We start from the raw sequence: 11,178 nt of genomic DNA on the forward strand, positions 1-11,178 counted from the left end.
AAGAGGACACCACATCATTTTTATGCAACAGGCATGTTCAGACATATTCGTTCATTGTTTTTCATTGACTATTTCATTGACTATTGACTACTCATACAAAAAATATTAAAATGCAGAAACACAGAGAACTCTGTAACTATTAAAAGTAGAAGTCTTTTCTTTAGAGAAATTACAGATGAAGCCAGAGAGCGGTGAGTACTGTTTCCTATAACTTCAAAAAACTCTTGGAAACTGGAGAAAACTGCTACAGGAAGACGTCTGCCTGACCCACATGGAAACAAATTTAGCCTTAAACTCTAAGACTAAGAATGACGGTTAGAGACTATATGCAAATTTTTTTTTCATTTTTTTGATGTAATACAGTGTACAAGAAATACGTTTTCATCAATTTTTCCAAATATATTTTTTTCATTTCTGCCCCTCACAATCGGAATTTAATGAAAATGAAAAATTAATCTTTTCTTAACTTTTGATTTTTTCCATTTTTGCATTTTGCAAGTTGGAATATACCATCAGATGTGTTACAGGATACAGAAATTAACAAATCTAAAAATCTCTTTTCTTGAAAGTCTGTTTGTGAAAGGCTGACATGAAAAACTAGATATTTGAAAAAAATCAATTTCTTCTTTACTATACTGAATAGAAAAACATAATGATTAAGTTTTATACCCAGTTTTCTACTTCTATTTTGACTTTAGATTGATACGGTCAGAAAAATCACTCTATACGCAGTGTGAGTTCTCCGGATAAATGGAAACCTTGCTGCCATTCTTGACTTTTCCTCTGGAACAGCGCTTTCTAAAGTCAGACAGGAGACATGCAGTTCCTGCTCTGATGTAATAAAGCAGCAGCAGCAGCATGTGAAGGGCGGAAGATTTTCCATAGAATATTCTGAGCGCAGTGACGGTCGAGGCCGCGCGGGGCGGTACAGACCAGAGATCCTGCAGAGAGGAGAGTTCACACTCCAGCCTGATTTCAGAGTGTTACCCCACCAAGAGAGGGCGCTCCCGGGTCAATCCAGCAAAAATCATCATTTAAAATTTTTTGGTCATTTAAAAAATGGCTAATTTCCTCAACGCAGAACAATATCAAATGTTTCAGTACCGAAGACATATTAATCTCCAGTTATAAACCTTTTAAAAGTGATCTGGCTCTATGTGGGCATCAACTCACCCATGGGCATCACCACCATTAAATCCTAAGCGGAGGTGCCCCCTGCACATTTCATAATTATTCATTTAAATATAGTAAAGCTTTTTAGCTTTACTATATTTAGCTTTAGCTTTTGCTAAAACCTTATTTTTTGTTATATGCCCTCAAAGTAACATTAGGCCATAAGGCTAAAATAAGCTTTTAGCTTTCCTAATTTACTTAAATATAATAATAGGGTATTTACTAAATCACCCATAAGTAGGGTTGCCACCCGTCCTGTGAAATGCAAAATGTCCTTTAATTCCAAAAATGTCAATAAATGTCCATATATATAGTACAATAAGAATCAACCAAAAATTAGATACTTATTATTTATTTAACAACTGTCGCTGTCTAAAATGGTCAATGAATTAAGTCATTAAGTCACTTTTGTAGGAAAAGTTGATGTTTAACACATTTTTAAACACATATACGGGGATGCAGGACAGTAGCAGCAATGCTAGCGCCTTTACTGACTAAAACCCCGTTTTCTTTAGAAAATAAAACTGTGCATGTATGCTTTATTCACTTTATTAGTATAAATATTTATTTTTACTTTTAAAATGTGCAGTTAATTCATAGTTTATTTGGAGTTTTAGCTCCATTCAGTCCCATATATTGATGACTCTCTCGCGGGCTCCCTCTAGCGGTAAACAGTATTATTTTTTATATAACGGGGGCTATAGAAAGTGGTCAGGCTCGCTATAGCCCGGCTCAGGGCGGCTGATAAAGGCTGTATGAAGGAGCTGCTGGAAGCGGAACAGCAGCAGATAGGTCTCGCCACATAAGCTCCCACTGCCGGTCAGCTTTTACACCTAGCTTTATCTAACCTAACAGATAAAACATGAAGATCTGGACGTCTGAACACATATTCAAGTGAGTACTGGAGGATCTGCGGGTTATTTTCCGCTGTTTTTTAGGCCAGACTGTTCTGATTTAAGCTCGTTAGACTGTCACGTGTAGCCGGCAAGTCAGTCAGTTAGCTAGTTAGCTTAGCTTAGGCTAGCTGACAGATTGGTATTTTGGCGCTAATTTGAGGCTTTAACTCGACTAATCCGTTTAATAAAACGTGTTTGGCCTTAAGTAAAGAAAAACAATTACTAAAAATAGTAATCGATATATTGATCTGCGTATATATACTTACATATACTTATAAGTTATATAACTAGTTAACGTTACATTTTCTAGCGTTAGCTTAGCTTAGCGTAGCTAGCTAACTTGGCGAAACCTTCGACCTTGGCTGTGGCTGCTGTTAGCTAAGGTTTATCTATGTAAATACAAGCTAAAAATAGGTAAAGTAATATAGTATTATTGATATATATATATACAATTAATGTGACTAAGTTGCTATAAAGGATGTTTTGCAGGTTAAATATATCAGACTGACGGGTTATTTAACATTAACCTGGTTCAGTGACCGGTTATCTACAAGGCTAACGTTAAAAAATTCAGATATCTCACACAACGTTAAACCTTAGTTAAAACCTTGTCTAGATACCAGTTAAATATGTTAAATATGTAACTACACTTGTAATAAATACATATTTCTCTTTTAGGTTGACGCCTACACTACCGGTCAAAAGTTTTATAACACCTCGTTTTTTTCAATAATTTACCATTTAAGCTCTTCAGGTGTAGTCAATAAACGAACACATATTTTTGCAACAAACAGGCCATAAAAAATGAATAAAAGTATTTTTTATTAAATAAAAAATCTAAGTATTTTGATCATGTTTAAATAAGAGGGTAAGTTATATAGCAATGGGAATAAACTGAGCTTTGGAATTGGATTAAAAAAATGTCACATTTCAAAGCCTTCAACATAATAACTGGAAAAAGACACAGAAACACAGATAACTCTGTAACTATTAAAAGTGTAAGTCTTTTCTTTAGAGACTTTACAGGTAAATCCAGACAGCAATGAGTACTATTTTCTGCTCTTGCAAAAGAATATTTTTAAACTGAAGAAAACTGGTACAGGAAGAGTCACGTCAGGCTGACCCACATGGAAACACCTTTAGCTCAGCTTAACCTTGGACTAGGTCTCAGCTTAACAGCAGAGAAGAGAAGAATTAAAGGTCTGACATGGTGAAGTGCAGTAATAAAAAAAAAGGTTATTGATAAGATGACGATAAAATAAAGTCACCAAAATAGGGGCTTCTAAAACGTTTTATCAATAGTATACTGTGTTTCTTTAACTACAGAACGAATACAGAATATCATCGCCAATTTTTCATGCAAGTTTGATAGCTAGCTAGAAGATACAAAACAGAAACAGCTAAAATATAATAAAAGGTAGCGTAGGTAACGTAATACTTTAGAATAAGGGCGGCTACAATAGTGAACAGTACTTATGACAGACTGCCCAACTAATTCTGAATTAATTGACACACTTAATTCACACAGTTTATTACTAATGTCTCAGTTGGTTATTAGTTACAACATTCTTAAACATTACACTTTAGTAATGTTTGTTTTGTCTTAACTAGTGTCCATTATTAATTAGTTGACACATTACAAACATTTGTATATGACTGTTGTATCTAATCAGAATCTAACAATATTTTTCTAATCATTATATAAAATAAACAACAATTACTCAAATAAAATTGCACAATTTTAAAACCATTAGATAATAATCTAGGTTACCTAGTTTTCTGTTAAAGGAAGGGAGGGATTGAGCTTAAAGGATTCATTAGCTTCAGTAGCTAACTAGATTCTTGGACTAGTTGTCAACAATGTAAAGGTGTAAAAGCTACTACATTTTTAAGCAAGAATATCTTTAGCTACTACTTTTCCTAAATACATAATATCTACTTTTTACAGTAACTGCTTCTATCTATCAGAGATGACAATGAATTGACTTAGTCTAACATTAACTTTGTAACTTGTGTTTTTTGGGTATTTATTTTTAAAAGAATACATTATATATGACTTATTAATAAAGAAGTTATAATGCAAGTCAATTTATTAGCTATGAAACTTCTGGTTTGTCACAACAGCCACAAAAAAAACAATTGGTGTTTGCATTTCTGTGAATTTGCAGGCCATATGTTTTCCTGTAACACTGTGGAATGTTCTAGCTTATACTAATCCTTACTTACTTCAGCTAACACCGGTCCTAGTTGGCTGGAGATCAGCAAATATATAAAATATAGCTAGAGTAATGTCTCTCTTCTCAACACTCCTGTAGTGTTAGAGCCGGGTGAAGCAGTCTGTGTGTTGAGTCTTCTCTCTGACTGGATTTAAAGTAGACATCTATTGATCTGCTCTCATCTGATCACTCCTGTCCTCAGTGCTGGGATTGGCTGGGATCTGTCAGTCTGTAGATCAGATATTCTAGGTTAGCACAGTGCCCTCTTCCCTAGATGGTACAGGTTGGAACTGACCTCTCGACCCGGGAGCCGCGTCTCCAGCTGGCTCTAGTATGCTGTTGTATTTCAGTAGTATTCTGCTGCATTGCATAACTCTCCTTGTCAGTGAGCGTGACCTTTCCTCCACATGGTGATGCAGTGGGACGTCACTTCCCACGTGCGCTAGAATAGCTGTGCTGCTGCTGCAGTTAAATCTGGCCATGGAAAAAATGCCAGACATTTACAGCATGTTAAATGTGAAAGGATTCCTGCAACAGAACATGTTAAATAATATCTTAATATTAATAATCTATGTACATGGTTTATGCAGATTTTTCTAGTTTTGTGAGTTTGTGGGTGGTGATTTGTCTATAAATGTGATGACACTTCATTTAAAATTTCATTAAAACAGTAATTCATGTAATCAAATTAATTTGATTAACTTCCAAGCCCTATCTGCATATAATCCATAGATATATAATGTATATGTATGTTCTGGACACAGTGTTTGAATGAGCCGATTAGGTTAATAATTAGATTGTTGCTTTTTGAAAGGGTATGATTGCATTATTATGCTATTTTATTATCTTTAGAACTATAATAAAATGTCTTAAAATGTAAATTTCATAATTATTTCTGGGACAGAATGTTAGTCAAATAAATAACAGGTTCTTGCAACAGCTCAGTAACTGTCATATTTTATAGTGCTTATGTATCCTAAGGCTTTTGTAGCTGTGGCTTAGCTGAAGTTAAATTCTGTACAGAGTTTGTTTCAGGAGTCATACTATGTGTGCATAATTCAAACTCGTTTTTTTTTTTGTAGCTATTGTTCTTGTTCATTAGAATGCCTGAATGTAATCTAGTCCTTTCTAAAAGCAGAAAGGACTGCTCTTCATACTGCAAAAAAGAACATGTAGCATATATCTTTGTAGCAGTCACACAGTTTTAAGGCTTTTAATATTGCATGCATAACATGGAATACATAATAACGTGCTTTTTAATATTTACTGTTTTTAAACTAAACACAATAGTGATCATGTCTGCTCATCTTTCTCTCTCTTTAGCCACCCATGGGAAACCGTGACCAAAGCAGCAATGCAAAAATATCCAAACCCCATGAACCCCAGTGTTTTTGGAGTAGATGTCCTAGACCGCAGTGTGGACCATCAAGGTCGCCTTCACAGCAAACGGCTACTCAGCACAGAATGGGGCCTTCCTTCTATCGTCAAAGCAGTAAGAGCCACAGCTTTTATGCTATTTTTAATGTATTTTTTTATGCATTTTTGTCTCTTTTTTTGAAAGCTATGCCACTGGTGCCGTTTTAACACCTACAAAGTACTTGTTAAAATAAATAATTCGGTTTAACCAAGTTTAACCCAACATGCAAGCAACCATAACCATCAATTTCACTCTCTAACAACAAAATTAATTACCTTTAGTGTACTGTACATTCTGATTAATTTATTTATAGCAGGATTTGTACTATGAAATCTGAATACGAGCACAGGCACATGCTGTCCTGTTCATCCTCTTGGTGTCTTGTTTCATGCTGTAATGGGCTGGTGCTAAGTGATCTAGTATGACGCGCCTACCTACTCATTTTTTTTCTGTTGGTGCCAGGTCTAGTACTACAGTCACTGACCCTTTCTCATCCTTGAATATTAGTTTTTTGGTTTTGTTTTTGTTTTTTTGCACATTTTTAAATAATTTTTGATGCCTAAACACTTACACTTCTTATTATTTCCTTTTTAAATTTAAAATAAATAAAAGAAGAAAAAAAAATCGTTTTATTCACTTGCATTGCATTTTCTACTCCGGTGCCAGTTTTCCTTGGTTGTTCTTTTTATTGTTATTACGCCGTTGTGACAATTCTCCAACAATAGCAACTGTCCTGAGCTGGAATAGTGTGCTTGTATTCAGCTTTTGGAATAGTGCAATAGTACTGGTGCATTTAAGCATTCAAACTAAGTTTCTCATATAATCACATTTTTTCAAGCTACAGCCACCAAACTTGACACAGCATTTTAGCATTTGTGATGCGTATTATCATAAAACGTAACACCTTACAGCTAAGCAGCTATGTGGCAAGAACCTAGCAACCAACAGCTATACAATAACACGGTAACTCAGCAGCTGCTTAGCAACGCCCTAGCAACAAAACTATTATCATAGCAACTTTCTTCTAATACCCTAGCAACTATGGAGCTTTAAAATTGACTCATGCATTAAGTATGCATTTTGTATAGCTGAATTAATTTGGTCTGACATTTGAATACACTTAATTTTTAATGGAATAATTCAATAATTAAAATTTGAATAATGTGCTGAAAATTAATACATATAATAAAAAAAGCTAAATCCAAACCAGCAGCTAAATTATAGCAACATCCTACCAATTTCTTAGTATCCAATGCTTATAACCACAAAAGCTTCTCTGCTGAGCTAGAATGATGTTTGCAGTTTCTGTAGGAACTGTATCCACTAGTTTTAATATGCTAACAAGATGAATCCTGTGTGTTTTTTGCAGATAATTGGAAACACACGGACGTGTACGTATGTTCAAGAGCAATCGATGGTTGATCCTAAAGAGAAAACGTTTGAACTTCAGTCTTCAAATGTAAGACTATTTAATCCCTCTTGTGTCTTTTTCTTCACACCTTATTTGCATAAAGCATGTTGTGAAGTTTGGAATGAGACAGAACCTTATCTCACTGTTGCTCTGTGGGGTTCATAATAATAGGGATCTTTTTTCACAGATTTTTTTGAAGAATCCAAATGTCATTGTAACAATTGTGTGTTCACAGATCACATTTACCAACATGGTCTCTGTAGACGAAAGACTAACCTACAGACCGCACCCCCAAGACTCGGAAAAGTAAGAGCTGCTTATTTTATTCTGTTTATTTATTAAATCTGTTGTTTTAGTGGCATGTAAGCTGTGAAACCTGTCTCTTTTTGAAGTGAACAAAGCAGTTCACACACCCTCTGAGGACCGTGCAGGCAAATTTAGAGAGTGGTTGGAATGTACACTTTAAAATAGGAAGAGGAGGAAGGAGTGTCCACCTGTCTGTGTAAAATGAGTGAATCCAGCAGCTAAATCAAATTTTAAGAAAAGAAAAATTACAATTATTTTTATAGCACTTATTCAATTAATGAGGAAATAACCATTATTAAAGGGCACAGTAAATGAAAACAATGGGGGAAGAAGTATTAACAGAATTAATTTATTTAGATTTAAGACATTCAGAGGTTCTGAATGTTGGTTTTGATTACTTTTGTTCCATTTAATTGCCCAGTCCTAAGTGTGAACATATTTAAAGAGTAAACTAAAGCCAGTGATTGTGTGCTTCAGTTTTGCACCTGGTATCTCTGCTGTATAATAAAGTTATGACCCTGTTCTTACATATTAGTGTTTGTTAATGCATGTGTGTTTTGAATTAAGAGGCTTCAGGAACCATGTGAACATTGGTTATGTGTTTTGTCTGGTGTTACAGGACCGTGCTGACGCAGGAGGCAATTATCTCTGTGAAGGGAGTCAGTTTGAGCAGCTACCTGGAGGGGCTTATGGCAAGCACCATCTCAACCAATGCAGGAAAGGTATGATCACTAAAATACACTGAGCTTTTCAAGGCTTGTTCATGCAAGTTGTGTGTTTTGAAAATTATTTTGGATTACCTGAACTAATGTAGTTTTGGGCTACCAAAGGGGGATATTTTTTATATATTTTGTATTACTGCATAGGTGTGGGGGTGGTTGGAATAGTTATTTTTTTCTCCAAAAAAATATATATTTATTTCTAATGTTTTCATTTTAGTCAGGTATAATTTAATTACTTGTCTCATTTTTTTGCTAAACATTATTCATCTATTTAGTACTAGTGTTTTAAATCTTGACTATATTTTGCAAATTCAAACAGAACAACTGCTAAGAACTAGCTAAGATTTGAAAAAAATAATGAAAATTATTTATAACATTGCAGAGACTTTTTTTTTCCTCTTCTGATTTTTTGTTTTTCTGACTCTCCACAGGGGCGTGAAGCGATGGAGTGGGTTATCCGAAGACTCAATGCAGAGATTGAGGAGCTTGCCATCACGGCGCGAGGCACCATGCGGACACCGATGGCTGCTGCAGTCACAGAAAAATGAACTGCATTCCTTTATCTCATTCATTGCTCTCCTCATCTTGCTGTTTTTCTCACTTACGCCATCTGTTTCTAATGCCAGCAGCACTGAACCTCTTTCTCTGTCAGTGTGCTTTTCTTCTAATGTCTTTTTTCCAGTTTGTGGAAAAATGTTCTCAACAGCTCCCTCTTGATTTAGCATCTATATTAGAGGCTAGAGAGGGATAGTCAACGACAGAGACTGAGGTTTTCACTTTTTTTTTTGTTTTTCTTTTAAGTTATTATTATTATTATTATTATTATTATTATTATTATTATTATTATTATTATTATTAACAAACAATAATTAATACATAATTGTTAGCAAAGTGGACCAGTTCAGTAAAGAACAAACTGCTGAGACATATGGCAGGAAGTGTTGAAAAGTCATTATTTAGGAATTCTTAACTAATTGACCCTTTTATCAGGAAGGTTTAAAAGTCAAGTCCTACCATTAAATATTTAAAGTAAATGCTAGTCTTGTTATAACTAGTCTGTTATAACCACATGCCTAAAAAAACCTTGGATAAACATTTTATACAATTGGAAAGCTATTAAACTGTTACCCTCCCTCCAATTTATTTCTCATATGCAGTGAAAAAAAATACTGTTGGGTTTTAGGTTCAGCTCAGTTTAGTTAAAGTTGACACTGAACACTATTCCTTAAAGATTTTATGTGTTTAAAGGATATAGATATGTAAAATGAAGTGCAGTGAGACTAAACTGACCATGTGTTTTTTTAATGCAATGTTCTTTCCTGGATTAATATACTGTAACAAGATCACAGTGTGTATGTACACTTTGTCAGTTGTTCAACATGGACTGTGCTGCTTTAGTGTAGCCCAATCCAACACTTAGACTTGAATTATAATAGACTTTATTGTTATTAGTATTATTATAATTATAATAATCATTATTAGCAACATTAACATATGTATAAATGCAGTTGGACTTGATGAAGTGTGTAAAAAAAAAAAAAAGTCAAATGAAGGGAACAAACTACTTTAGATTCTGTTGTTTGCAGAAGGTCCAGGTTATATTTTTCAACATATAATTTCAACACATGTCATTGTGTTACTGTTTGTTTGTGACCTTTTGCTGAAGATATCAGGCTGCAGATACTTTTGCATTGTCGATGTATTAAAAAATGGCATCACTGAGAATGTATTGTAACCTTTAACCTGCAGTTAACACAGCAGGACACGTGCAGCCTTTGTAGACTGGTACATAAGAAAATTCTGTTCTACATCCCATCTTAGTGTTTAGTTAGTTAGTTAGTTAGTGTTTAAAAGTAATTGGAATGTTTTATTAAAGAAGAGACTAGCATTTTTTATTATTATTATTATTTTAGGCTGGATTCCTCGACAGGGATTAAGCCTAGTCCTAAACTACATTCACACAGCTGTATAGTCTAGGACTAGTCTGGCACACCAGCCCTTTATTTTACAGGGAAATGATCAGTTCCACTTCAATAGGAACAGAGGAAGTAGCTGAACGTTGCATAGATCAGTTTATTGTTACGATCCAGAGCCTGAAATGCCATCTTCTTTTTTGTTCATCCCCTTCACGTATTTGAGGAAGGTTTCACGTGCAAACACTCATTGTGATGAGCCTTGTGTGTGTGGTGAGGATTTTGATGACTATTTTCAGTTTCTACAGCCATAGTCATGTGTCATCATGGAGAATGTGCTTCTTAAGATTATCTTACGAAAAGAAAAAAGGATGTGTAATTTATTATCATTTTTCCCACCAGTTTTTGAGGCCAAACTAAGAAAGAAGTGGTATATTGATAGATGGTGTTACAGAACAGGGCATGTAGGTTTTGCTTGTTGCCTAATGTAATCAGGCTTCATTAGAAGATGACGAAAATTGGTATATTTATTTATTTATTGTTTCATACAATGTTTTTTGTATGGTTCATGTAAAATTCAAGTGGTTACTGTTATGGTTGTGGGTGTTTTCCTCAAGTGTAAGACCTCGTTTACAGGTTGTGTTCGGATTGGAAATTACCTCATCTTGGATTTAAAACAAACAAAAAAAAAAATCATATAATTCAATGCACTTATCAATGCTACCTAATCTGTGGGCCACTAGTATTACATCAATTCATCATTACGTCATATCTTCCTGATTGTATCAGGTTTACTATAGATTAGTATTAATTTAGGGAAAACGTCATAAATATACATTTAAACATCATGGGTTAACAATGGCTGAACTTTTTTTTTTTTTTTCTTAAAAATATCTGGTTAAAAAAAAAAAAAAACAGAACAGATGTTTTAATAATTTGTAGATTTACTGTACAAAGCTCTTGTTAAAGAACCTAACAATGTATGTGGAACATTACAGTACATCATTTTATGTAGAACAGCAGGTTGTTAAAATTAGAATGCACATTAGATCTTCCAGTGCATTAGTGTGGAGAGCAGCCAGGCTCAGGTGCTTTCTGTTTTCGAAGCAGAACACACTATTTTT

General features: G+C 34.4%; 1 protein-coding gene across 1 annotated transcript; it reads left to right on the plus strand.

Moving 5' to 3' along the window:
* The first annotated feature begins 1,911 nt into the window (after positions 1-1,911).
* Positions 1,912-10,974, plus strand: prelid3b (PRELI domain containing 3). Its single transcript, XM_007244168.4, has 6 exons — positions 1,912-2,067; positions 5,609-5,777; positions 7,072-7,161; positions 7,349-7,419; positions 8,039-8,141; positions 8,573-10,974. Exons 1-6 carry the CDS (start codon positions 2,036-2,038, stop codon positions 8,687-8,689), a joined length of 582 nt encoding a protein of 193 aa, XP_007244230.2. The 5' UTR covers positions 1,912-2,035; the 3' UTR covers positions 8,690-10,974.
* The last annotated feature ends 204 nt before the right edge of the window (positions 10,975-11,178 follow it).

This window comes from Astyanax mexicanus, chromosome 5, assembly GCF_023375975.1.
Source record: "Astyanax mexicanus isolate ESR-SI-001 chromosome 5, AstMex3_surface, whole genome shotgun sequence".
Lineage (NCBI taxonomy): Eukaryota > Metazoa > Chordata > Actinopteri > Characiformes > Acestrorhamphidae > Astyanax > Astyanax mexicanus.